Source organism: Rana temporaria, chromosome 2 (genome assembly GCF_905171775.1).
Source record: "Rana temporaria chromosome 2, aRanTem1.1, whole genome shotgun sequence".
NCBI lineage: Eukaryota > Metazoa > Chordata > Amphibia > Anura > Ranidae > Rana > Rana temporaria.
In genome coordinates this window covers 395,910,068-395,936,330 of record NC_053490.1, presented here as the reverse complement: position 1 = coordinate 395,936,330, position 26,263 = coordinate 395,910,068, and the positions used below count along the sequence as shown (strand labels likewise).

Below are 26,263 nucleotides of genomic sequence, written 5' to 3'. Positions count from 1 at the left end.
TGTATTGCAATGTTTAGTTGTACCTGAATTAAAGCGGAGTTCCAGCCTTTTTTGATGTTTATTAAAAGTCAGCAGCTACAAAAAGCACAGCTGCTGGCTTTTAATAAACATACACTTACCTGCTGCGTTGTCCAGCGACGCGCCACACAGAGATCCGCTCCGCAAAAAGGCAATATGACGTATCGCCTTAGCGGTCCCTGGGTGGAAGGAGGAAGTGGGACAGACTCAAGATTTTAGGGGATACCTTGTGAGATAAGAAATTGGACACCAGCAACAGGAAATGTCATTATGTAATTTATATCTGGCAATAATTTCAACCTTAAATTCGACCATGCAATCTGACCCACATAGTATCCTGTTCCTCGTTGTAAAGATTTATGTAAATCCTGACGGATCACTGTATACTACCCTGTATCAAAAAGGCACGACAGACAATACAATATTGCATTCTACAAGTGCCCATCTTCACTCACTCACAAAGTATCCCCTATAGCCGTATCTCAGGCTACAGAGGAATTGTGCGAGGGAGGAGGAATTTGAAATAGAAGCGAAAGCCCTGCGCAATAGATTACTAGCCTGGGGATAAAGCAAGAAACTCATCTCAAAAATCATATCAGAGAACCAAAACACGCCAAAGAGGGCAATTTATTTTTGAACCTCAAACTCGTAATAAAACCGATACGACTAAAGCAATTACAAAATGTAGTGCCAGGAAGACAATGCTATTTCCAAATACCGTATTTTCTGCACTATAAGACGCACTTTTTCCCCCCAGAAATATGTGGGAAAATGTCCCTGCGTCTTATGTTTCAAATATACGACAGGCACCGCCCCCGCCCAGTGCATATTGCGGGGCGGCATCAAGGCAAGAAAAAAGCCCCCCTCTGCAAGTCCCGACTCCCACACACATAACTGTCCCTAGCTACAGACCCCCAGGCAGACCTGTAGTGATAAAAACAGCAGCGTGGCTTGGCCGGGGAGAGAGGGCGGGGACTAGCGTCCCATAAGCGGACAGTAATTGGCTGCACTATAAGCAACTGACGGAGGTTCCGCCTACCCTCCTCCGTGGCTAAGCTTAGATGTGCTCACCGCGCTGTCTACTGTTACTAGTAAACACGGAAGCCTCAGTTCTGTGCTTGCTAGCTCTGAACGCATCTGTCCAGCTGGCTTCCACAGAATCTCTGAGCTGCTGCACTGAAACAACGGAGACAGTTGCCCAGCGCTGTGTGATGATGGGCAGGAGGTGGGGGCGGGGCATTACATGCTGAGCTTCAGATGTCCGGATGGTGACCCCCATGCCTGATAATCCCATGGCTGCCACTGGCAAGTGAAAAGAGTCGCAGTCACAAGTGCTGTACACTGCGTGGGTAAAGCCAGAAAGAAGATGGGTGGGTGTGCAGATGTGAGTTATGGATAGGGGGTCAATGGTCAGTCTGCATTTATCACTTATGGCAATGGTCAGTCTGCGTTTATCATTTATGGCAATGGTCAGTCTACGTTTATCATTTATGGCAATGGTCAGTCTGCGTTCATGGCAATGGTCAGTCTGCGTTTATGGCAATGGTCAGTCTGCGTTTATGGCAATGGTCAGTCTGCGTCTTTTGGCAATGGTCAGGCTGCGTTTTTTTTAGCAATGGTCAGGCTGCATTTCATGGGCTCTTGGAAAATATTTTATTACACCATTTGGTTCAGAATATTTTTTTTCTTGATTTCCTCCTCTAAAACCTAGGTGCGTCTTATGGTCAGGTGTGTCTTATGGAGCGAAAAATACAGTACATTAATCACCGCTTGGAATTAGTGTTCTGTAGATCCAGATCTATCAGAGATAGCCTGGTTCATAGTCACTATCTACCCCTAGCTGAACCGCGTGGAGCTGTGGGGGGAAGGGACACTTACCGGTGTGGAGGATGTGACCAATGCCCTCTTGGATATTCCCACTCCCAAGAGGGGGCACGTCAAAATCTAAGTTCTTCGCAGATTGCCAGAGGGGGTAGTATATACTGTATGATGATCTGCATATGCGGGTCATTCTGTATTGGGTAAAACTAAAGCCTTGTACACACGATCAGTCCATCCGATGAAAACGGTCTGAAGGACAGTTGTCTTAGGTTAACCGATGAAGCTGACTGATGGTCCCTCACGCGTACACACCATAGGTTAAATAACCGTTCGTGTCAGAACGCGGTGACGTAAAACACAACGACGTGCTGAAAAAAAACAAGTTCAATGCTTCCAAGCATGCGTCGACTTGATTCTGAGCATGCGCAGGTTTTTAACCGATGGATTTGCATACTAACGATTGTTTTTCACCTATCGGTTAGCAATCCATCGGTTAAATTTTAAAGCAAGTTTGCTTTTTTTTAACCGAAGGTTAAATAACCTATGGGGCCCACACACGATCGGTTTTGACCGATGAAAACGGTCTGTCAGACCGTTCTCATCGGTTTACCTATCGTGTGTACGCGGCCTAAGAGAACCCTTGGGCGACGTATACAGGATCACTTGTACTACATTGATGCAGGTGTCCTGTATTGTCAAACGTAGAATAGCTATGATTCGAAAGTAATCTCTTTCTTTGTTCTTGAGAAGATTCCCCAAAACCCACAAGGTGGAGATTTTAACAAGCAGATCCTTAAACAGGAAGAAAACTGGATCTATAATTAAGGCAGCCTCCCCTCCTGGGCTGAATACCGCTGTGTCCTATAAATAAAAATATGGGAATAATACACTAATTAGCCAGGGCTCTTTTACTGAGATATTACTTTCAGGTATAATTCTGCGTTTCTTTAGTCTGCCTTTTTTTCACTTGTCTAATACATGTAATGATCATACTGTTGCATTTGATTGCCTTGTCTAATACTCAATGATGTAATAATTGGTGTGAGTTGTTGTCCCTAGATCTGATAAATTAGATTGTTACACAACGGGGTACCCTGTGCAAAGAAACAAAGAAAAAATGCATGGGAGTTCTCTGACCTAAAACTTTTAACCCCCGCTGTGCCCGGGCTGTAAAACTATACAAAATAAACTTTCACTTACCTGCCTACGATCCCCTGTTGTTCCGATATCGCCGTCCCGTTCTCCGATCCCGGTCTCTTGCGCTTCCTGTGTGTCGGTGACTCATAGTGCGCTCAGCCTATCAGCGGCCGCGACGGGACATTGCTGCGGCCGCTGATAGGCTGAGCGCACTATGAGTCACCGACACACAGGAAGCGGAAGAGACCGGGACCGGAGAACGGGACGGCGATATCGGAACAACGGGGGATCGTAGGCAGGTAAGTGAAAGTTTATTTTGTATAGTTTTACAGCCCGGGCACAGCGGGGGTTAAAAGTTTTAGGTCAGAGAACTCCTTTAAAGTGGTTCTTAAGCTAAAAAAATGTTTACCTTCATTCGCAGCCACTTGCTCTGCCCCCCCAAAACACTAAGCCTGAGTCCTCTATCGATCCAGCACTGTGCCCGGCTGCATCTCTTCTCTTCTGATCTCTCCCTGCTCCCACAGGCTACACTGAGACAAGCAAGAGCCATTGGCTCCTGCTGCTGTCAGTCAAATTCTGTGAAGAGGGAGTAGGGCTGAGCCATGGTGTGTGTGTGTGTGTCTGAAAACACACACAGCCCGGCTTGGGAGCGTGCTCACACTTGTGTCCCCATAGCACATAGCTTGCTATGGGTGCGTATGCAGAAGAGGAGGAGCAGAAAGTGGTACCAGGGGACACCACAAGTGGAGGAAAGGGACCACTCTGTGCAATACCATTGCACGAAGAAGGTTGGCCAGAAAAGGGGGGTGGCAAGGGTGCATCCCCCCCTCCTGAACCATACTAGGCCACATACCTTCAACAAGGGGGGAGGATGCCCCATGCCCATGTTTTTGAGGACCATGGCCTCATCCCCACAGCCCTGGCTTGTGGTTAGAGGGGTCTGCGGGCGGGGGGCTTACCAGAATCTAAAAACACCTCCCCTGCATGTGATTACGTACATCGTACATAGTAGCCTTACACATTCACAGATTGACATTTTTTTTTAAAGCTGTAACCTAGAAATAGACACCTAAACGTTTGACAAGTCATTTATTGAAGAAATTTAAATCTCCAAAAATGGCCCTCATTGAAAATCACAATGCCCACCAACCGCTGCCAAAAAAAACAAAAAAAAAACACCCGATGACCCAGCGCACACAACCGATCCTGGCAGTATACTTAGCCAGATGACAGCTCCTCAAGCTGTCGTCAGCTATATAAAGAAAGGGGCGGGGAAGTGGTGACATCATTGGCCAAATTATGGCCATAGACACATTTGGCCAATGACATTACCCAATATTGCTAGTGATGTCACTGGATTCCCTGTGATGTCAGTGGTTCCTAGGGACCTTTCTGATGAACCAGTGACAGCGGTAAGCTGTCATATATAGAAGCAGTAGAAATATTACTTCTAAATATGATCTTTGGCTCCTGCCCAACAAACGTCCGCGCAGCCAGAGTTGACTCATCCTTAGTAAAGGTTAGAAGGGTTCAGTTTAGTTTTAACTGTTTTCCAAGAGCTTAGCTTTAACCTAATACTAATCTCATACATATGTAAATCCTAGCATTAAGTTGACCTCTGCAGTAGCATTTTTGCCACATTTGATACCAAAAAACATTGAGGCCAAAAGCTCCCACTCCAAGATCTAGCAATGTAGAAATATTATCACTAAGAACTGATTCACACACACATTTTTCTGACACACAACAAACATGACTATAGGCTTAATTTTACCAGAAAAATGAACACTTCAGCAGAAGATGCAAAATAATATATTTCCCTTATTAAAAAAGCCAGCAGGAACAAGTACTATTGTGCAAGAGTTTGTGCTTGAGAAAGGATTGTCCCTGGTGAGAAACACCTTAGTTCCTGCTGGCTATTTTAATAAAGGAAGGATATTATTTTACAGCTTGGTGTGTGGTGTTCCTGTTTCTGGTACAATTGATTGTTTCAGTGGAGATAAGCCTATCCAGCACCTGAGGCGTAACTACAATGTGTGGAGCCTGATCTCACCTGGAGCGACATATAGTATGTTTAGTAATTACTGTAGGCTTAGTTCACAAAGTCAACACACCAGGATATGGATACCGTACATATTTTCAAAAAGTGACAGTATTTTTGAGTTGAGTCCAATTATATTTGAAAATTACGTCACGTGGCTAAAAATAGAGGGCCACTGGTGGTGGTATAGGGTGCTAGCCGGCAAGGTATTGACCAACCTGTTATTAGGTACATTTGTACTAAACATATTGCTGTATTGCTTTTCTGAATGTTCATGTAATGCCATGGTGGTTCTTGTGGACCCATTTCCCTGCTTATAAATAAAGAAATTAAAAAAAAAAAAAAATAGAGGGCCAGATTCAGGTAGAATTGCGGCGGCGTAACGTATCGTAGATACGTTACACCGCCGCAAGTTTTCATCGCAAGTGCCTGATTCACAAAGCACTTGCGATGAAAACTACGCCGGCGGCCTCCGGCGTAAGCCCGCGTAATTTAAATGGGCGTGTGCCATTTAAATTAGGTGCGCTCCCGCGCCGGACCTACTGCGCATGCTCCGTTTCGTAACTCCCGCCGTGCTTTGCGCGAAGTGACGTCATTTTTTCGAACGGCGACACGCGTAGCGTAATTCCGTATTCCTGGACGTGTTACGCAAACGACGTAAAATTTTAAATTTCGACGCGGGAACGACGGCCATACTTAAGACAGCAATACGTTTGCTGACTAAAGTTAAGGCACCAAAAACGACGACTAACTTTGCGAAAGGGAAACTAGACTAGCGGCGACATAGCGAACGCGAAAAACCGTTGTGGATCGCCGTAACTCCTAATTTGCATACCCAACGCTGGTTTACGACGCGACATCCCCCCAGCGGCGGCCGCGGTACTGCATCCTAAGATCCGACAGTGTAAAACAATTACACCTGTCGGATCTTAGGGATATCTATGCGTAACTGATTCTATGAATCAGTCACATAGATACTCTTAGAGATACGACGGAGTATCTGAGATACTCCGTCGTATCTCCTTTGTGAATCTGGGCCAGAGGGCCTAAGGCTTGTATATGGAACCATATGCATCTTTCGTTTATCATCCTATATTAGATTCCTGTTGATGCCCCATGGAAAGCTCCTCATGCATTGGAGTGGGACAAGATGACGATGAAGGAGTTTATTGACAAAGTTTGCTGGACAAGGTACGATTTCCACTTAACTTTCTTTGAGCTTTAATAACAATGAGGATACTAGGATATCTATACATAAAAGATGTCTAAAACCAATTAAAACCAAGGAAAAAATATTATATGTTGCAGTTTATCAGTCTTTGAGGCCCCGTACACACGACAGAGGAACTCGACGTGCTTGGCACGTCGAGTTCCTCGTCGAGTTTTGGGATGAAGCCGCCGAGGAGCTCGGCGGGCCGCCTTCTCCCATAGAACAACGAGAAAATAGAGAACATGTTCTCTATTTTCTCGTCGAGTTCCTCGGCGGCTCCATCGAGCCAAAACTGTACAGACGACAGAGTTTCTCGGCAGAATCCGGGTTTTGACAGAGTTTCTCGGTGAATTCTGCCGAGAAACTCTGTCGTGTGTACGAGGCCTCAGTGTGTGGCTGCTTCTTCTCATAATGAAGATGAGGAGCAGAGTAGGTGTTTTTAGACCAAATCAGAATAGCAGCCCAGGGTGATAACACTGCTTCTCCATACATACAGTGCAGCAGTTGAGCGTTATCACAATATAACAGAAACACCAGTTGATAACAGTGGGAAAATAAATTAATTAATTAACTAATGCAGACACTACATCTAAGGATTGATATTCAGCAATATATATTTTTTTTGTTTTAGGGTTTAGATATAGAAGAGGTAAGAACTGTCAGGTTGTTATTGTGTCCTCAACAGGGAGATTTTAACTCACTATTTTTAACTATTTTGATATCAGAAAGCAATGAGAAATTGAATCCTGTTCCTGTGACCTATGCTTAAGAAGAAATTTGCCCTTCACCCCCCGGAAGTTGATCATAGAGATTTCTGGTGACCAGATGGTCCCCAGTCATCTCTATGGTCCCCAGTCATCTCTATGACCCCCGAGACCCGGGCGCGACGTTATGACTTCACGTCCCGGCCCGGCAGATGTAAACAATGCCAGGGACTCAGCTGGAAAGGCAGAGACAGTTAAAAAAAATGTATCTCTGTCTTTCCAGCCTGGAGGAGACATCTGGGGTCTTATAGACCCCAGATCTCTCCATAAAGAGGACCTATTACACACTATTTCTATTACAAGGGATTTTGACATTCCTTGTAATAGGAATCAAAGGGATCAAAAAAAATAAAAAAAATAAATGTAAAACGCCCCCGTCCCCGCACACAGAAGCGAACGCATACATAAGTCACACCCACATATGTAAACAGTGTCCAAATCACGCGTGAGGTATCGGCACAAGCGTTAGAGCAAGAGCAACCATTCTAGCCCAAGATCTTCTCTGTAACTCTAAACTGGTAACCTGTAAAAAATGTGGAGGTTTTTAAGTACTAAAGTTTTGCACCATTCCACCAGTGTGCACAATTTTAAAGTGTGACATGCTAGGTATCTATTTACTCTCCGTAATATTATCGTTCACATGATATTAAAAAATTGGGATAACTTTACTGTTTTGTTTTTTATTAATTAGTGAAACAGTTTTTTTCCCCCCAAAAAAATATGCATTTAAAAAATTCCTGCGCAAATACTGTGAGACATAAAAATTTGCAAACTATTGGAATTTAAAAATGCAGCAATTTAGAATATGGATGAAAGGTTTAGCCCTTCAAAACATGTTTTGATAGATAGGTAGTTACACTGTGTGCACAATTATCAGGCAAGTGAGAATCTTGTCCAAATCATTGTTTTTATGCATATTGTATTGATAGCAATTTGTGACAGGCTCTTTCTAATGAGCCATCAGGGGTCTATTAGACCCCTGATGTCTTCCCTACCCTACACTACACTGAAGCTATTGGAGCAGGCTGTGGAAAGTGACAGCTGAAACCACAAGTGACTTATACATGTCACTTATGGGTTCTTTCTATTTAGAGGAGATCAGCAAACAGTTGTCTCCATACCCAGGGACACCTGCCAATCTAGTCCTGGGCCCTCAGGTGGGATAGCTAAGCCCAGAAAACATGGTAGGGGAAGATAACATGTTGTGGGGGTCCATGGAAGCGACCTGACAGCTTTACAGCCGCCAGATTGCTTTAATCTAAAAACAGTCGCCTTTAAATGTTTATACACACTACAGCAGTCGGACATGTGTGTAAAACTTCCTACTGCTCCCAGTGTAAGCCTTATGCCGCGTACACACCATCACTTTATGTGATGGGAAAAAAAACGATGTTTTTAAAAACGGCAATTTAAATGACCGTGTGTGTGGGAAAACGTTGTTTTATGTCTTGTGAAAAACGACAAAAAAAAATTTAAGCATTCTTCAATTTTTTGTGTCGTTTTTCAAAACGTCGTTTTTTGTGTCACAAAAATTGACCGTGTGTAGCAAAAACGACGTTTAAAACAACGTTTTTAAACCCGCGCATGCCCAGAAGCTAGTTATGAAGCGAGCTTTAATGGAAAAAAGTGGTGAACGTAACCTCGCTTTGCTAGAGCATTGTGAAAAAACGATGGTGTGTAGGCAACGTCGTTTTTGAAAATTGAAGTTTCAAAAACCTTGTTTTTTACTTCACAGAAAATGTCGTTTTTTTCCATCACATAAAGTGATGGTGTGTACGCGGCATTACATCAGTGGCAGGAAAAGGGTTAATGTTGAGAGTTTGTTTTTAGTGAAAATTATACATTATGATCTGCATTGCACCTGTCCCAAGACAAATATTAGGACATAACCCAAGCTAAAACTATATTGTAGTGATCAAAGCTTACAACTACTTTCAGGTCTTAGATGCTGGTTATGTCTTTGTTGCGGATATTTCTGCAGCACTGCAATTTTGCACATCAAATACAGTGAAATGATAGGAAGTCTTCCTGTGGGGACACTGACAACAGTTAAAACTTGACAGAGACTCTAACCCTGCCCTACTCTTTTCATAGCTGAAAAAAGTGGCTGGAGTGGCTTGGCTTTAATTGCTTTCATCAGGAAACCTTTTGTCTGGTGTGACCAGGTATGTTGACCAGACAAAGATTTACCACACTACTGTTCAAGTAAAAGACAATACATTTTATTATGGACACATCAAAAAAAAAAATCCAGAAAACATAAACAATAATACAGACTGATAAAACAGGCGTGAAGGTTGGCCATTTATACAGGGGGGAAGGTAATTGGAAAGCAGGCAGATCAGGTCAGGCAGATAAACAGAGTAGCAGAGGGGATACAGATCAGGATAAACAGTGGTGACACAGAATGAGGTTGGTACAGGGTACAGGACAGGTTCAGTTGCACAGGAAAAGTGCTGTGGCACTAAGTAAATAGTTAGGTAGGAGTAAAAAAAAGCCTCCCGACGGCCAATTGCCCAATCCTTAAGGTTGTACTAAACCCAAAAGCAAACATTTATTTTGTTGCATTTACCTGCAAAAAAATGTGCATTCATTATTTCTTGTTAAAAGGTGAACTTATCCTTTAATTGCTGCTTAAAGTGGTTGTATACCCTCTTGTGATACATGTACCTACAGGTAAGCCTACATTAAGGCTTACCTGTAGGTGCTTGCAATATCTCCTTAACCTACATAGTTAAGAAGATATTTGCAGAAAAGTGGGTGCCGATGTCTACGGCGCATGCGCGCCATAGACAACGGCGCAGGCGCACTGAATGTGGCGGCTCTTGAATGGAGCCTGCCAAAAAGTGACGGAAATGTGCACATGTGCGGGGATCGTGCTGTTCCGCGCGCATGCACGGGAGTGACGTCATCGCCACTCCGGCCAGTCACAGCGCCGGAGCGGCGATACCCCGGAAGTCACTCCGGGTATCATGGCGGCGATGGAGGACATGTCCGGGAACCGCTGCGGGGGCTTTGATCTAAGGTAAGTAATTGATAATGAGCTAGTATGCTAGTCATACTAGCTCATTATGCCTTTGTCTTGCAGGTTTAAAAAAAAAAATAATACTTTTGGGGTATACAACCGCTTTAAGCTCTGCTGGCTGCTGGGAGACACCCACTGGTGAACACTGGAATTACACTGTTTTAGTCTGTGACCATAGGACCACCACCAAGTGTTCTGGCTATGCTGCATGCTTCTGACACCTAAATCTATCCTATCTGTATCCAAAAGCAGCACAAAAAATAAAATAAAAACGTCCATATAGGTAGATTCAGAAAGAGTTAGGCCAGGTTATCTACAGATAAGCCGACCTAACTCTGAATCTGCACCGACCTATGTTTAAGTGTATTCTCTAACAGAGATACACTTAAACATATCTAAGATACGATGGCTTGCGCCGTCCTATCTTAGATTGCAATGTTTCTGATGGCCGCTAGGTGGCGCTTCCATTGCGGCCGGCGTAGATTATGTAAATGAGCTTGTACGCCGATTCACGAACATACGCCCGGCCGCCGCAGTCGAATTACGTCGTTTCCGTAAGGCCTTAGGCGGCCTAAAGTTATTCCACCTATGAAGTGGAATAACAATGTTAAAGTATGGCCGCCGTTCCCGCCGCAAGGTTCGAATTTTTTACGTCGTTTGCGTAAGTCGTCCGCGAATCGGGAGTTACGTCGTTTACGTCCACGTCGAAATCAATAGGCCCGTACGGCATATTTAGCCGCAATGCGCACTGGGAAATGTAGGCGCCCGGCGCATGCACAGTAGCAAAAAACGTCAAAAAACGTGAGGTCAAGCCTCATTTCCATACAACACGCCCCCCTCCAACCAATTTGAATTAGGCGCCCTTACGCCCGCCCGCTTTAGGCTACGCCACCGTATATTAGCAGGTAAGTAGATTGAGAATCACTACTAGCCTAGCTAATTTACGGCGGCGTAGCCTAAACACACTAAGCTACGCCGCCGTAACTTTATTCCACTGTACGTGAATCTACCTAATAGTTTCTATATCAGTTTCTAAGTAGTGAACACCCAATTTTCTAAGCAAACAGCCTCTGCTCAATTAATAAATTAACCCTTAATTGTCAGATAATATCACAAGTTAAATAGTACATCCAGCCTGCCACAATCACTTTAGAATAATTTCAAAATAGTATCAAGGTGTTATGCATGTTTTCTATTACCCTAATTACATAACAGGGTTTGAGTATGTTAATATTGCAGTCTAATACAATAGCACCTGATATTAATAAGAATGTGAAATAGATGCTTGTTTTTTTTTTGTTTTTTTTTCAGAGCAGCTAAAAGGTTTGCTCAGCTTTTTGTGAATGTGAATGTCACCTCCGAAACACAGCATGTTTCTGCTCTGTGGTTCCTGTGGTACACAAAACTTTGTGGAGGAACAGATCGCATGTTCTCTGTAGAAAATGGAGGCCAGGTAACACATCTTTTATTTAATATGTGCCAGAAACAATCATACGCTGACAATATGTATGTTATGCTAAATACAGTATATAAAAAGTAATAAATTCACAGGCAGGGATGAACAAACTGAGTAATATTCAACTCACTGAATGTTTGTCGAACCCAGCAGGAAATGTGTGCACTCCCAATCATAGTGCCTATACCCCATTAAAGTCTATGTAATTTTTTCTGGCCTTTTCCAAGGAAAATTTACAGGCTTTTGTTAAAAAGAAGGGGAAGCTGGGCACTGTCATGAGTAATGGACCGTTTTTCATCGGACGAACCGATCGTGTGTGGGCCCCATCATTTTTTTTCCCATCGGTGAAAAAAAATAGAACCTGTTTTAAAATTTTCTGATGGTTAAAAAACCGATAGAAAAAAACTATCATCTGTGGGGAAATCCATCGGTCAAAAATCCACGCATGCTCAGAATCAAGTCGACGCATGCTCGGAACCATTGAACTTCATTTTTCTCTGCACGTCATTGTGTTTTACGTCACTGCGTTGGACACGATCAGATTTTTAACTGATGGTGTGTAGGCAAGACTGATGAAAGTCAGCTTCATCGGATATCTGATGAAAAAATCAATCAGTGCATTTTCATCGGATGAACCGATCGTGTGTACGTGGCAATACAGTTGCCAATGTAAAAAAAAAAATAGTAAAGTTCAGAAAGTGCTGGTCTTTTAAAGGGCAACATTAAAAATACACAATTCTGTTAAATAACATGTGTGGGGATGTCTCAAACCTGCACAAGAAGTTACGCATCTATATGATGTACTCCAGCAGGAGTTTGACATTTTTACAGCAGCTGTTTTTGGCAGTAGACATTTTTTTTCTACAGTAATTAAACTCTCCATCATGTTTTCCTATCTGTCCACACACACATAGGCTGTTATCAGCAGTTTTGGGCAGTGGTGTTTTTGAGCAGTAAAAAAGCAGTAAAAAAAATAAATAAAAATAGTGGGTTTTTAGAAAAAAATGCATGGGGTCCCCCTCAAAATCAAAGATAAGTGTCTGGTATGGATTTTGAGAAGGAACCCATGCCATTTTTAAGGGACAGTACACATTGTTCACCTGAAAAAATATACAGCGTAAGGTCCCCTTCAAAGTCAATACCAGACCTTAATGGCTGGCCAGAAAAGAGAGAGGCAGCGAACATGTACCTCCCCTACTCCTGAACCATACCAGTCCATATGCCCTCAACATTAGGGGGATGAAAAACCTCCCTCCCCTGCAAAGCTCATCATGTTGATGGGGTTAAGGGCCTCATCCCCACTTTCCTGAACTGCATGTGGTGGAGAACTTATTGGAATCTGGAAGCCCTCTTTAACCTCTTATACAGCGGCCTCTTGGAGGGTGGGCCTTTGCATGCCGCATTGCAAACACAGCTGAGCCGAGAGCGCATACCCTAAGTGCTCCTGACACAGTTACTGGCCTCTGCTTGCGATCGGGGGCTTTCCGATCACGTGACAGCCAGGACAGCCAATCACGGTGGTCACATGATCAAAAACCCTGCCCTGCCTCCCGGCATCTAAAACCCCTTAACAGGACAGGTTTCACTCAGAACAGGCCTCGCCATGGTCGACCAAATAAGTTGTCTTTGGGAAATAGAAGTATGAGTGCTGCCAGCATTGCTGCAGAGGTTGAAGGGGAGGGGGTCAGCCTGTTAGTGCTCAGACCATATGCCGCACACTGCATTAAATTGATCTGCATGGCTGTCGTCAAAAAAGGAAGCATCTTCTAAAGATGATGCACAAGAAAGCCTGCAAACAGTTTGCTGAAAACAAGCAGACTAAGGACATGGATTACTGGAACCATTTCCTGTGGTCTGATGAGACCAAGATAAACTTATTTGGTTCAGATGGTGTCAAGCGTTTGTGGCAGCAACCAGGTGGGGAGTACAAAGACAAGTGTGTCTTGCCTACAGTCAAGCATGGTGGTGGGAGCGTCATGGTCTGGGGCTGCATGAGTGCTACTGGCACTGGGGAACCATTGAGGGAACCATGAATGCCAATATGTACTGTGGCAGTATCCCCTCCCTTTGGGATAGGGCCACAGAGCAGTTGTCCAACATAACGACCCCAAACACACCTTCAAGACGACCACTGCCTTGCTAAGGAAGATGAGGGTAAATGTGGTGGACTGGCCAAGCATGTCTCTAGACCTAAACCCTATTGAGCATCTGATCATTTTAAAAACTTTTTTTTGCATTGATACATGTCCCTTGGGGCAGTACCTGGGCCCCTATACACTTTTAATGGTAATAACTTGCATATAAGTCTTTAAGATTAGCCTGTTCTGGTGCAAACCGAATCGGGGGGGTGTTCGGCCCATTCCTAATGCTGAGACTGAGACATGCTTCCTGTGCATCACATGTACCATGAGGCCTCGGAAACCTATTACGAAGCACTGTGCAAAGCGTTACTTAGATACATTTGCAGCATTTCTCTGCAGCCACTTTTCTCAAACCAGGATGTTGAATACACGTGTTTGGTTTTCTGGGTTCCTGGGACACCTTGTAAAGTAAATATATTATATTAGCAGTAAGTTAAAAAAAGGAAAGAAGAGTGTATTACGAAAGATAAAAGTAATTATTTAATTTCTTTAAGGAAAGAAAGTTTGTTGGAGGAGCAGGACAAATAAGTGAGAAGATAATGGAGCTTCTTCAGGATCGAGTCAAGCTAGAAAGACCAGTGGTCAGACTTGACCAGTCTGGGGATAATGTAATTGTGGAAACCTTAAACCATGAAAGCTATCAGGTAAGTGCATACATTTCTCAAAATCTACAACCTGCTATATAACTGAGTATTTACATGAAGGTACGAGAGACCTGGATAAGTGAAACAAATGACTGCAAATATGAGTAAAATTACACTGAGCTGAACTTTGAAGAGGACAGCAATTTTTTTAGGGGACGTTGTTTGTTTTTGTGTCCAAGCCATCCAATTATTACACAAAGTTGAACTAAACCCAACAATTTAACAGCTTCAAAAAACAGTCTGCAATGCTATCAGATTTATTTCTGCTCTTAACCAAACTATCAAACCATCAAATGGCTGGTGTCATAACTGGTCACATGTGCAGTGTCATGGCAGTTACAAATCAAACAGAGGCTAAGATGGCAGCTTTCTTGGTTGAAGACCATAGGAGGGTTTAGTTCTGCTTTAACATTGTATTCTGTCAGTTTACTGTACTGTGATATTGACAAGCCAGAATACTTTTGGAGGCCAGATAGGTGGCATATTTATGTAACTGAAATCATGCATTGTCACTGTGCTGCTTCCTTCACAGTTCTGATTTGCCTTAAACATATTCGTGGGGTTGATTTAGTAAAAATGGAGAGTGCAAAATCTAGTGCAGCTGTGCATGATAGCCAATCAGCATTTAACTTCAGTTTGTTCAATGAAGCTTTGACAAAAAAAAACTGGAAGCTGATTGGTTTCTATGCAGTGTTGCACTCTCGAGTTTTAGTAAATCAACCCCATTGTTTTTATTTTTATTTTTTTAAAAACTCATAATTTAAACCTTAAATGTACTGTAGAAAAAAAAAGAAATCACTACCTCTGTACACTGGCTTTGTTTATGTCAGAACTGCTTTTCTTCTCATACAAGTCATTTGTAATACAAAAGCAATTTGAAGCAACTTGCTGCAAAAATAGAAAAAGGTAAATTCAGAAGGAATTTACCTGGAGGTCAAATTTGTGAATGAACTCAGAAGTGTCTCCAATTGATTCAAAGCGCATCCTGAATGTATATGAAAGTATACAGCAGGGGTCTTAAATTAAAATTCAAGGAGGTCCGGTCACTAAAATTTTCTTTGGGCCAAGGTCCGAATCTCAAGTCCCCATTTGTCCCCATCACAGTGCTTCTTTACATCAGGTGTCCCCATCACAGCATCCCTTTGCATCAGGTGTCCCCATCACAGCGCCCCCTTTACATCAGGTGTCTCCATCACAGCGCCCCCTTTACATCAGGTGTCCACATCACAGTGCTCCTTTACATCAGGTGTGCCCATCACAGTGCCCCTTTACATCAGGTGTCCCCATCACATTGCTTCTTTACATCAGGTGTCCCCATCACAGCGCCCCTTTACATCAGCTGTCCCCATCACAGCGCCCCTTTACATCAGGTGTCCCCATTACAGCGCCCCCTTAACATCAGATGTCCCCATCACAGCGCACCTTTACATCAGGTGTCCCCATCACAGCGCCCCCTTTACATCAGGTGTCTCCATCACAGCGCCCCCTTTACATCAGGTGTCCACATCACAGTGCTCCTTTACATCAGGTGTGCCCATCACAGTGCCCCTTTACATCAGGTGTCCCCATCACATTGCTTCTTTACATCAGGTGTCCCCATCACAGCGCCCCTTTACATCAGCTGTCCCCATCACAGCGCCCCTTTACATCAGGTGTCCCCATTACAGCGCCCCCTTAACATCAGATGTCCCCATCACAGCGCACCTTTACATCAGGTGTCCCCCATCACAGTGCCCGTTTACATCAGGTATCCCCATCACATTGCTCCTTTAAATCAGGTTTCCCCCATCACAGCGCCCATTTACATCAGGTGTCCCCAATACCGTGCCCCTTTACATCAGGTGTCCCCATCACAGTGCCCCTTAACATCAGGTGTCCCCATCACAGCGCCCATTTACATCATGTGTCCCCATCACAGCGCCCCTTTACATCAGGTGTCCCCATCACAGTGCCCCTTTACATCAGGTGTCCCCATCACAGTGCCCCTTAACATCAGGTGTCCCCATCACAGCACCCATTTACATCAGGTGTCCCCATCACAGTGCCCCTTTACATCAAGTGTCCCCATCACAGTGCCCCTTTACATTAGGTGTCCCCATCACAGTGCCCCTTTACATCAGGTGTCCCCATCACAGTGCCCCTTTACATCAGGTGTCCCCATCACAGCGCCCCTTTACATCAGGTGTCCCCATCACAGCGCCCCTTTACATCAGGTGTCCCCATCACAGTGCCCCTTTACATCAGGTGTCCCCATCACAGTGCCCCATTACATCAGGTGTCCCCATCACATTGTTCTTTACATCAAGCATTCCCGTCAAAGTGCCTCCTTACATTAGATGTCCCCATCAGAGTCCCCCTTAAATAAAATGTGCCCATCAGCGTGTCCATTAACATAAAATAAGGGTCACGCTGATGGGCACATTTTATATTAAGGGGCACTCTAATGGGCACAACAAAACGTGCCCCTTAACATAAAATGTGGCCATCAGCGTGCCCCTTAACATAAAATAAGGGTCACGCTGAAGGGGCACTCTGATGGGCACAACAAAATGTGTCCATCAGTGTGCCCCTTAACAAAATGTAGCCATCAGTGTGCACATTAAAAATATACCCATCAGCGTGCCCCTTAACAAAATATAGCCATCAGTGTGCACATTAAAAATATACCCATCAGCGTGCCCCTTAAAATAAAATTTGCCCATCAGACTGCCCCTTAAAATAAAATCTGTCTATCAGAGTGCCCCTTAAAACAAAATGTGTCCATCAGAGTGCCCCTTAACATAAAAAAAGGTGCCCATCAGCGTGACCTTTAACAAAATATGCCCAGCAGTGTGCACAATACATGGTCAACATGTTGCCCACATACCTTGAATGCAGGAGGGCACAAGTAAAACACTGAAGGGACGGAAGCTGCAGGATATGGAGAACCAGGCCCCGGGAACCGTGAGAAGAAGGGGGGCGGAGCGCGTATGTGATGTCACGCCCCTACTCGCCAGGTGAGCCTGGACCAGGTGTCCTGCCGAACACCTGGAACCCACGAGCAGCAGAGGTTGGGGCGTGCACGCGACCTCACGTCCCTTCTCGCAAGGAGAGGCAGGACCCGGGAACTGCGAGCAGCAGGGGGCGGACAGATGACGTCACGCCCCTACTCACGGCCCGCGAGTTTGAGTCTTCACGCAGTGTAACTGGTTGCTAGGGAAACCCGCGGTCACAGCAAATGCTTGCTAGCATTACTGGTGGTTTGGGCAGAAGTGTCACTGGGGCTGGACCCGCGGGCCGCCATTTATTGACGGTCGGTATACAGCATTGGCCCTTCAACATAATCCCTAAGTATGAGAGTGGAAAAGCATACTAGGGCTGTTGTAGTACTACCTATGAGTAGTTGGTATATTATGTGACAGGATGTGGGAGTGGATCTTGCCTACTTTTTAATAAAAAATAAAAATAAATCTGTATTGTGAACAAATGACCTGTTTATTAGTCCACTACTAAAATACATTAAAACATTTAAAAAAAATTATGTATTTATAAACCATCTTTTGTCAAAGATTGAAACTAAATTAAATAAACAATGTTTCACATGTTTTTATTGAAAAATGTAGATGCAAAGTTGTTGGAAAAAGACAAAATGTACCACTATAGAGTGGAAAAATATTTCCTTTTTTAACCAGAAACTGAAAGGAAACATTGGTGAATTGCGCCTTACCAATAAAAGAATTGCTATTTACCTTTATAAATTGTGGAAGGCCATTAAAAAAACATCTTTGTATGATATCTCTGGCTGTTTTCCTTGACAAATGCATAGACAATCTTGGTTAAAGCGGACCGTCAGTAATTTTTTCATCTTTCCATCTATTAAATCTTCTGCCCTTTTTGCTTTAACTTTGGATAGTAAAACATTTTTTTTCTGCCAGTAAATACCTTATACAGCACACTTCCTGTTTCTTGTCTTGTAAAAAGCCTAGGCTTATAACATCATGCACAGTTCTCTCTCGCTGGTGGTTGAGATTTTGCCAGGAAGGGAGGGGGGATGAGTCATAAGAGGGCCAATCAGGGCTGCAGAGCTGGAGGTGTGCCTCTGTGTGTCTGTGTAAATCCAAGGAGTGAACAGGCAGCAGCTGCAGCTGCCCACAGTTAAAATAGATGCAGCCAGACTCAGTGAAGGGAGATTTCTGCAAGTACAGAATCACAATATATATAAAATAATATGCAAAGTGATTGGAGGGAAGCTTCAGAATGGCAAAGATGTTTTTATTACAAATTATGTGAGCAGAGTGCAGTTCCTCTTTAATAATATATTTTTGTTATTCTAAAGCATATGGTTTGGCAGATAAAAAAGAGCTAATATATTCAGGGAAGGATTAAAAATAAGATTATAATTTGTTTTAATTAGAACCAAACTGTGTTTAAATGCACTTACATTCAAGGGGGAGTGTCATAAGCCAGTCAGCTTTGAGAATCCTCATTATGGAGCTTGCTGACTGAAGTACAAAATACAGAGATGACCTCATCAATAAGTCTGTCCTTTCACGCTCCAGTCCTAACCTTGATCATACTGTATTATAATGACTACAGCGGAGAAAGGTAAAGGATCAGGACCTGGCTATGGTCTGAATTTAAAAAACTGAACAGGAAAACAGAAATCTTTTAGCAAATAACACCGTTAAAAAACATTTGCTTACAGATACACTTTAAAACATTTACATTTCCAAGCCACAGATTTTGATTACAATTTGTAATCAATTTTATAGTGGACACAGTGTTTCCTCCACATTTATATAGCATGATGATGACACTTCAAATATCGCTGACATGTTGGAGCTGTTAGGCTTCATGCACAGTAAGCACCAAAAACATTGCTTTTAAGGGCTTTTGACTTTTTTTTCGGTCTCTAAATTCCCCTATGTCTCCAAATGCTCGATAAGGCTGCATTCACACCTGAGCGTTTTGTAGCCTGAAGCTATAAAATGCTAGAGGGGGAAAAATACATTGGGCCAGATTCACAGAGGAGATACGACGGCGTAAAAAAAAATAAGGTCTCTGCAGATTAGAAGGTCTTGTTTTGTAGACTGCAAGTGATCCACCTGCAAGTGGTTTAAAACCAGCAGTGCAGCAATGTACCATTCAATGCATTCAACCATAGACTAAAAATCTCAGTAACCTGTATACAGTATTTTGTGGTATGAGAGAATGGGAAGTAGTGTAATTGAGGATGTTGTAAGGGGAAGTTCACAAGGTTGTGTATGTAGTCATGTACAGTACATTAAGCACAATTTGAAATGTGAAGTTGCTTAACAGCTGTGGTGAAGGGTTCATATATTATTAAAATGTCTATTTCATCTGTGAGGCCTCGTACACACGACCGTTTTTCTCGGCAAGAACTAACAAGAAAACTGCTGCAGAGTAAACCGAGCGTGTGTACGAGGCTTTCAGGTTTCTCGTCTGGAAATCTGGGCAGAAAAATAGAGAACCTGCGCTCTATTTTCTCGTTGAGATTCTTGTCGGCCTGTTTCCAGACGAGAAACCAGAGAGTGTGTATACTTACCTGTTGTCGTGGAAACCCGCGCATGCTCGAAATGACTTTGACGCATGCGTGGTAGCTTCCATGCCATAGGTAGGGTGAAGCAAGATGGCGGCGACGGCATTGAATGTGACAAGCGCGTGCTCGTCGTATGCTCGTCGTACGCTCGTCGTACGCGATGACGTCACCGGGTTCTTGCCTTTTAAGAGACCCTCGGTTCTTTTGAAATGTCAGTGTGTACATTCGGGCGGCAAAAGATTCTTGCCAAGAAAAACGACGGTGTGTATGAGGCCTAACAGTCTAAGTTCCTGATCCATCAAACAGAAGTTCAAAAAGTGGCATATCAAGAATATTACTACATGTGATAATGTTGCTCGATTCATCAAAGATGGAAAAGTGTCTCACATTATTAATACTAGACAGTTTTAATCTATACAATTTAATTTAGCCTTGCATAACAATTAGTTGGTGGGTTTGGGGGTTTGTGATCTTTTGAATAATAAATGCTAAATAGTAAATACTAAATCAGATGACAGATCCAGCTCCCTTTCTGGAATGAAGTAACCGCTCCAGGTGGGTATGTTGAACAATCAGCAACAGTTCAGGGAATCAAGGGTTCCGGCAATGCACGAAGCAATTGATAGAAGAAAAAAGGGTTGGACAGCCGCACTCCAAAAAACTATAAGGTTGTCTTTAATATAAAAAATTAGAAAATACACAAAACAAGCAGAGAACGGGAATAACAGCCTACGCGTTTCACACTCCAAATCAGTGCTTAATCATTCCATGATTAAACAGTGATTTTGAGTGTGAAAAGCGTAGGCTGTTATTCCCATTCTCTGCTGGTTTTGTAGTGCATTTTTTCATTTTTTATATTAAAGGCAACCTTATGTTTTTTTGGAGTGCGGCTGTCCAACCCTTTTTTCTTCTATCAATCCCTTTCTGGAATAATCCCAGTAATTCACCCTAACAAGAATTACTAACTTCAGATATACACATAAGGACCCCATCTAGAAACTTTGGGTATGGTCTTGCCGCAAACTTGCCGATGTCTTAAACGATAAAAAACACTCATTTAGTCAGGGACCTGTGGATATCTTATAATGATGGCCTGAACCTTGACCATTCCCTATTCTTGGTCTGACTGGGCCTCTGGTGACTCATTATGTTACGGATCGGCTTGGATCCTGCGCAAAACTTTACTCTCACCCATCCTACGGTCCTGGTTTTCCTTCCCCTCATTTCTCCTTATCCTCTTTTTCTAGTCTCACTCCTCTCCCTTGCTCTCTTTCCTTATGTCTTATCCTCCCCAAAACATCTTAACCACTTTCTTTTACCATTTCCCCTTCCAATTTTTTTTCTCGTTCTTACTCTCTAGCCTCCTCATGAAGACCATAGATCATCCTCTTTTTACCCTTCCCTTTCTTCGAATTGATCAGTTCCCCCGGTGAGGAGCAGGCCCAGCTGGTCAGGGCCGCTACCTCACCAATAGATAATAGATTGAGTTACTGGGTTATGTACTTTTGCTTGTTTAACATGTTGTTGTTGATCTCTGTTTTATGGCCCTGCTACCTTTTAACTACATTTGATCTGTTTGCTTAACTGTTGTTAGAATTGTACCTTATCTGGTGCTCTGTTATTGTGCTGTACGCCACAAAAACCCTAAAAAAACGTTTGTAAAACAAAAAAAAACATTTAGGAAACACAGCAATGTGCTGTACAATGTGCATTGTGCTCCATTTGCTTTGGATCTCAAACCAAGTTGAGCTTTATTCAAACAAATGAGTGAAGAAAGTTGAGAGGTAGTCTTCAGTCACATAACCTATTAAAGTCACGTAGCCAGCCTCTCCTCCAATCACTGTAACCTTAAGCAAAGAGCAGTATTGATGCACCACAGGCTCCATGCTGCGGCCTGCATTTTTTGAATGACGTGTACAATGAAGGCCACAATATAGAGTAAACACTGCAATATCAAGCAACAGCATTTGCTCTGCTTTGTACATGAGCCCCTAAAACATCATTACTCAAACTTACATTTTTTTACCTTGTTTCTTTGCAGTGTTACTACTAAATGAAAGGTATACTTTAAGTTTATGCTTGATATTGTGCAGATTAAAAGTGCATACTATACAGCTGAAATAACTGTAATAATTATGAAAGCATATTTAAAAATGTATGCATATGTACTTTTAAGTATAGCATTTAATAACAAATGCTAATATAGTTGTTTCTATATTTTCTTTCTTTCAGGCCAAGTATGTTATCAGTGCTATACCACCGGGTCTAACAACCAAAATCCATTTCAATCCAGAGTTGCCAGCCACTAGAAATCAGCTAATACAGAGACTTCCCATGGGATCTGTTATAAAAACCATGATGTACTACAAGGAACCATTTTGGAGACAAATGGGTAAGCAGTCATTCAAAAAATCTAGTTTACTGTGAGCTATAGATGAGATTTTTTTTTATAATAATAGTTATTTCTAGGTTTTATAGTTTTTCGATTTATGAAGTCTTAAAAGCTGAACTACGAACAACATTTATCTGCTTGTGTATTCATAAAAAACAAAAAAAATGAAATATGTTTAACATTCAGCTAGCACAAACATCTAAATTGATCTTTTTATCAATCTCTTGTAATCCTCTGCAGAGTAAAGTTTACAGGGTCAGGAGAGTCAGCACTCTGAGCCAATAGTGTCTCTATTGCTTAGCACAGTGCTGTCGTTTTAACAATATAAACATGCTTAGAGCAAGTAGAATATTGTGATGACACAATCAATATGTTGTGTATTCACTGTCCATAAGCCACAGAGACTGTATTGTGTAATTACAGTGCAGACTGTAAGGAGGCCACACATGTGACTGTGCTGTCTGATAGAGGGTTCCTGAAACACAAGACTGAGTTACAAATAAATACTTTAGAAGTTAAAATGTTCTAAACAAAATGGCAATCGCCCCAACATATAACTATTATTTAGAGTAAAACGGAGAGAGTCATACTCAATGGGTTAATGACAGAATAAGTATTAACCAGTTAAGCCCCGGACCAATATGCAGCCTAAAGACCCAAGGTGTTTTTACAGTTCGGGGACTGCGTCGCTTTAACAGACAATTGCGCGGTCGTGCGACGTGGCTCCCAAACAAAATAGGCGTCCTTTTTTCCCCACAAATAGAGCTTTCTTTTGGTGGTATTTGATCACATCTGCGGTTTTTAGTTTTTGCGCTATAAACAAAAATAGAGCGACAATTTTGAAAAAAATGCAATATTTTTTACTTTTTGCTGTAATAAATATCCCCCAAAAACATATATAAAAACATTTTTTTTCCTCAGTTTAGGCCGATACGTATTCTTCTACCTATTTTTAGTAATAAAAAATCGCAATAAGCGTTTATCGATTGGTTTGCGCAAAATTTATAGCGTTTACAAAATAGGGGATAGTTTTATTGCATTTTTATTAATTTTTTTTTTTTTACTACTAATGGCGGCGATCAGCAATTTTTTTCGTGACTGCGACATTATGGCGGACACTTCGGACAATTTTGACACATTTTTGGGACCATTGTTATTTTCACAGCAAAAAATGCATTTAAATTGCAGTCTTTATTGTGAAAATGACAGTTGCAGTTTGGGAGTTAACCACAGGTGGCGCTGTAGGAGTTAGGGTGCACCTAGTGTGTGTTTACAACTGTAGGGGGGTGTGGCTGTAGGAATGACGTCATCGATTGTGTCTCCCTATAAAGGGGATGACACGATCGATGCGCCGCCATAGTGAAGCACGGGGAAGCCGTGTTTACATACGGCTCTCCCCGTTCTTCAGCTCCGGGGAGCGATCGCGACGGAGCGGCTATAAACAAATAGCCGCGCCGTGGTCCCGGATTGCTCCCCGAGCGGACCCGACCTCCGCATGTAGCGGGGGGTGTCCCGATCGGACCCCCCACCCGCTAATAGGCAAGGACGTACGTGTACGCCCATGTGCCTGTACGTGCCATATTGTGGACGTATATGTACATGCGGGGGTTGGGAACTGGTTAAAGAGGAGTTCCACCTAAAAATGGAACTTCCTCTTAACCCACTCCTCGCCCCCTTACATGCCACATTTGGCATGTAATTTTTTTGGGGGGGGAGTGGGGGCTTCAGGAGAAGGGGACTTCCTGTCCCACTTCCTCCTTCCGCCGAGGTGCTGGAAAGGCAATTAGCTTAATCGCCTTTTCACAGCCCCTCCCTGTAGGCGAGCGCCTGTCCAATCGGACGGCGCCGCTCGCGCATGCGCACTGCCGCTCGCGCATGCGCAGTGGGTGCCCGGCCGTGAAGCCGAAAGCTGTCACTGCCGGGTGCCCACACTGAGAATGAAGACGCCGGCCGGCGAAGGGGGGCGAAGAGCGGAGCCCCGGCCGGCGTGTCGCTGGAGCCGTGGAGCAGGTAAGTGTCAGTTTATTAAAAGCCAGCAGCTACACTTTTTGTAGCTGCTGACTTTTAATAAACTTAAAAAAAAAGGTGGAAAACCCCTTTAAGTCAATGTCAACAGTGGCAGTGATGAAGAAAGACACAGTTTATTTTCTTTAAAACACATAAAGGGACTTAAAATAAAATAATGACCAGTACATCTGTAGGTGTAATTAAAAAGAGAGCCTACGATACTACAGGAGGTCACCGGGGCAGTGAAGAGCTGACGGCATCCATGGTTGTAAACAGTGGAGCGCCAAAGTCCATGTTGCCCCAGAGGATCCTGAAGGGGATGAAAAATTGCTGTGATTCACAGGATGGTGACGGGAGAGTTTTTTTGGGGGGTTATACATGTTTGATTCTCTTGCACCAAATGGTTTGAAGGAGATGGAAACATGTAGCCTCATTTAATTATAGTCACCGTTATATATAGGTTTCCGACTAACTATCCTTTTGTCGTTGTATACACAATAATGGTTGTGTGTGTGTGTATGTATTTCTGTGTATACATTCAGGTATACACACACATATATATATGAATATATGGAAACATATTCCTGTTAAAAACAATTCCCATTTCCCATTCACATTTTCAGTTGCGTTATCTGTTCAGCTGCACTGGGTTCAGTTTAACATCAATTTATTCATTTATTTAATTCAACCCCTATTGCATGACCCACAGTTTTAGCGCTAGTGAAACGTCTTTGTTTGCTCTGTGTATTATTTAAAGTAAGGTGCACATGGAGGGGTGTCACGATCAGGGGTTCAGCTCAAAGTGCATTGGCTATAGCAGTGGAAGGATCCAGCAGGATGAAAACATGAGCAAATACCCCTGGCAGGTGACGCGCCCCACCAGGAGATCAGCAGGCCAGGGTGTGGTAGCATGTAGGGATCAAGCAGAAGCGTAGTTGGTAAACAGGTCAAAAGTCAGCAACAAGTGGTGGCAGGTTGGGATTGGGTAAAAGCATTGTCAAGGAACAAGCCAACGGTCGGTAATGAACGGACAGCAGCAGAGCATAAGAAGCCAGATATAAGAGCACAGTAATCTGGCAAACAGGAAATGCAAAGGCATGGCTTAAATAGGACGTTTCTGGGAGGAGAAAGGGTTCTCAGTTCACCAGAAACAATATAGGAAGTACGTTTGTCCAAGTGATCAGGCAGGGAGCTGTCCAGCATCACAGGTGGCTCAACAGAGGTCTTGGGTCTTGGGTTCAGAACCAGGTCCTGACAACAGCTTTGCATTAATCAAACAAAATTATTATTTGTATTATTATACAGGATTTATATAGTGCTTTATGTCTACCAACAGTACAGCATAATACCTGACAGTACAATTACAATACAATTTAATACAGTAGAAATCAGAGGGCCCTGCTTGTTAGAGCTTACAATCTAAGATAATAGAAAATTCAATTTATTTCTCACACACTTTCCAGCTAGCAAGCAAAAATAATAAATTACACTCTAACAATTAAAAACAGAGGTTTTAGTTGCACGATATTTGTAAATATATGATGAAGCTGCACTGCCTCGTCAAGTCATTGAGTGCCTCCATGTTGGAGCATACTGTATATAGCTATGAATAAATTAAGGGTAGGTATGCTTGAAGATAGCCTATTCCTCCCTAAAGGTGCATTTGGATGCCTACAAGCACAAAGGCAGCTAGAGGTGACCAAAAAGTCCTCCTGACAATTCCTGCAAGTTAAACAAAAATGGCAACCGCTCAAATTTAGCACTAAAGTAAAACAGTTCACATATTTCTCTTTTAACTCTTTTAACCTGAAGTATTGCTTTAAAAGTTAACTGTACCTTTGTTACAAGTTGTCCATTAAGGTATCCACTCTAAGAGCAGCCCACATGGTCGAAAACTTAGCTTCAACCCCATTTCAGAAAACTAAACTGTGCAGCTTTGCCAGGAGCCACACAGACTTTCTTCTACTGTAGAAGCATCCTGCTGTGTCCTCTTCTTTGTGCACATGTGCACTGCAGCCCAGTTAAATTCCTAAAGAGAGAGGGGATAACTGGAGACTATCATGAGTAC

General features: G+C 43.0%; 1 protein-coding gene across 1 annotated transcript in view; it reads left to right on the top strand.

The window, feature by feature from the left end:
• Positions 1-26,263, top strand: part of LOC120927415 (amine oxidase [flavin-containing] A-like) — a 186,959-nt gene that overhangs the window by 98,269 nt on the left and 62,427 nt on the right. The window contains exons 5-8 of the mRNA XM_040338070.1: positions 6,117-6,208; positions 11,328-11,469; positions 14,108-14,257; positions 22,029-22,188. Coding sequence (XP_040194004.1) covers positions 6,117-6,208; positions 11,328-11,469; positions 14,108-14,257; positions 22,029-22,188 — 544 coding nt within the window. The remainder of the gene's footprint in view (positions 1-6,116; positions 6,209-11,327; positions 11,470-14,107; positions 14,258-22,028; positions 22,189-26,263) is intronic.